This window comes from Triticum dicoccoides, chromosome 1A (genome assembly GCF_002162155.2).
Source record: "Triticum dicoccoides isolate Atlit2015 ecotype Zavitan chromosome 1A, WEW_v2.0, whole genome shotgun sequence".
In the NCBI taxonomy this organism is placed as follows: Eukaryota; Viridiplantae; Streptophyta; class Magnoliopsida; order Poales; family Poaceae; genus Triticum; species Triticum dicoccoides.
In genome coordinates, this window is record NC_041380.1 from 55,194,784 (window position 1) to 55,197,348 (window position 2,565).

General features: G+C 39.5%; 1 protein-coding gene across 1 annotated transcript in view; it reads right to left on the reverse strand.

Moving 5' to 3' along the window:
- Positions 1–1,617: 1,617 nt before the first annotated feature.
- Positions 1,618–2,565, reverse strand: part of LOC119363279 — a 1,766-nt gene continuing 818 nt past the window's right edge. The window contains exons 3-4 of the mRNA XM_037628632.1: positions 2,050–2,178; positions 1,618–1,870 (exon numbers count right to left, since the gene is read on the reverse strand). Of these exons, the coding sequence (XP_037484529.1) occupies positions 1,766–1,870; positions 2,050–2,178 (234 nt within the window). The 3' untranslated portion in view covers positions 1,618–1,765. The remainder of the gene's footprint in view (positions 1,871–2,049; positions 2,179–2,565) is intronic.

The following is a 2,565-nucleotide window of genomic DNA, read 5'->3' on the forward strand; positions in this document are numbered from 1 at the left end:
TTGCCAAATATCGCTGTCCATCTTTATAATTTATTTTCAGTTTTGTTGCTTTTCCTAACACATTTTTTATTTTATTTTCAACACGATGGAATCCCTCCACGGTGGTTATATTTTCATTTCCAGCTAACCGTATTTTGTACAAGTCCAGGAGGAAGAAGACATGAGACTTAGAACCCATGGAGATGGAGGAGAACATGACGCTCAGTCCAGCCATCCACGAGAGAGATCATTGCCTTTGTCTTCGCCTCCTTGAACAACAACTTCATTAAGTTCCTTAATGACACATTGTCAAATTCCCCCCTGTAGGGGTGCGATGGTTGATACTGAAAGTCCTGGCTTTCACAGTTGCAGCGTGCCACTGATCGATCCAGGAGAGAGTCGCTCGTCCACATCGTCAGTAATTAAATTCCTACCTTTTATTAAGGCTTGAGCACACCGTGCTCATGAACTAGCTAGGATGGTTTCAGCACCGGATGCGGTGATATCCTTACTTGTAGACAATGCAACAATTCAGCACCGAATTGGTGCCTACTTCAAGCTTTGCAACAATTAGGTATGATCACATTTGAGCTTGCATGATGGTACCGTTCTTATTCTTCAGGTTTTAGTTCCTTTCAGGTCATAGTTGGCAACATGGTTCAGGGATGCATCAGTTAAACATTTTGGGGCTACTATAGATAAGTATTTACGAAAAAGCTACAATACTCCTTCAAGTTAGATTTATACATGAACTGCAAAGAGTTTTATGAATGTATCATTACATTGTTTTGGGTTTACACATGAACTGCAAAGAGTTTTAGGAATGGATCATTATATTGTTTTGGGTTTATACATGAACTGCAAAGAGTCTTACCATGATTTCCTGTACTAAAAAGGACTGGTGCACACTTGCTTCGCTGGAAAGAGCCCCCCTGTTTTACTATCTTTGTTAAGCCCATCGAAATTGGTAAATGATTCGGTTCCTTTTCATCAACTGGAAATTATAGGTCCGTGGCAACACTGCCGGAGTGTGCGCCGCCTACACTGACCAAGAAACTTTAACAAGTATAGACCTGCCTTAAGTATGTATGTAGTCTACTTGTGCATTCATTTTCCCCTTCCCCTTGCATATGAATCCATCTGATCATGTAATTCCATCTGCATTTCAACAGGAGTAGCATATTCTGGTAGCCAAGAGCTTTTGGAAACATCAGTGATCAAAGAGGTCTCCAGCAGAGATAGCAGAGGTGCTCATGAGGAATGAAGAGACAGACATCACACTCGAAGGTCTTACTTATCCAGTTCCTCCAGGGAAAGAAAGATGGCGCTGGCAAAACAGAAAATGTGGACCAGGTGGCCAAAGAGGAAGAACAAGAGAGAAGTGATGTTCCAGACAATCAAGATCAGCAAGATAGGAGGACCAGGTGGCCAAAGAGGAAGAACAAGAGAGAAGTGATGTTCCAGACAATCAAGATCAGCAAGATAGGAGCAATGTGTATACAATGCGAATATCATACAATTAGTGCCAGGAACTTCCAGCAACAATGTATCGTTTTTCTATAACGATATCAATTTTGGTAACAATAAGGTAATCTGGTATCGTGAATTGTGATACAATTTGAGTGCATACAAACCAAGTTATGAACTGAGTAAGCTGCTATTTCAATGCACAAATACTGTTCAATATAAGCAGTCTACAAGGTTCAAATAGTCAATGTAGTCAAAACTCAAACCTAGTATATTTAAAGGAAACTTAGCATGCCTGGCTTCTATGACACATTCCAAATCAGTCTTCAGTACAAGTGTTCACCCCATTTTCTTCTCGTAGGTCATACTCGACAATTAGGCCAAGATTGTCAACAAACTTGTGATACACCTGGCACCCAGCGCACTGTGTGTGCAGTGCATGTTAGAAAGTAATGAACAGCATATCTCAGAAAATAAATGAGAATAGACATGGACTTGTTTAATATTAAAAAAAAGAGCGCGGTAGGCAGATAAGGTCAGTACTAATATAAGCAAAGCTGCTGGATGTACAATGCAATTAAATAAATACTCTGAACAATTTACCTGAAGAAAAACTGTTCCTCTTTCATAGGCCACCCTGTTTATCAAACGCTCTGTCCTTGCATCACATTTAGTACATGTAAACTTCACAAGCAAGCTTCTTCTAGGAAGCTTTATATCAAAACTAGCTCCCTGCAATATCAGATAAGAAACGTATGTTGTTTTAAAGCCATTCTAGACAACAGGTTAATCCGCAGTATGATGATTCAATTTCAAAGTGTGATTTCATACAGTACAATTTACTATTTTAGTATATAGGAGTATGGTATAATGAATATCTACATCATTAAGCTTTCAGCCTACCCAGTTCAAAAGCTATGGTTTGTGCCAAGTTTTGAAGAGTACATTGCTGCATGAGTATTATGTGGGGGCTGCATAATTAAAATGCCTAAAAGTACAAGACTGAAAGAACCCAAAAGGTACATCGTCTATGATACGTTTAGCATTTGTATTTGAACTGGAATAGGATTGCATAAGCGCATTCAACAAGTGATCTGAACCGGTGCACAAAAGGCAGGC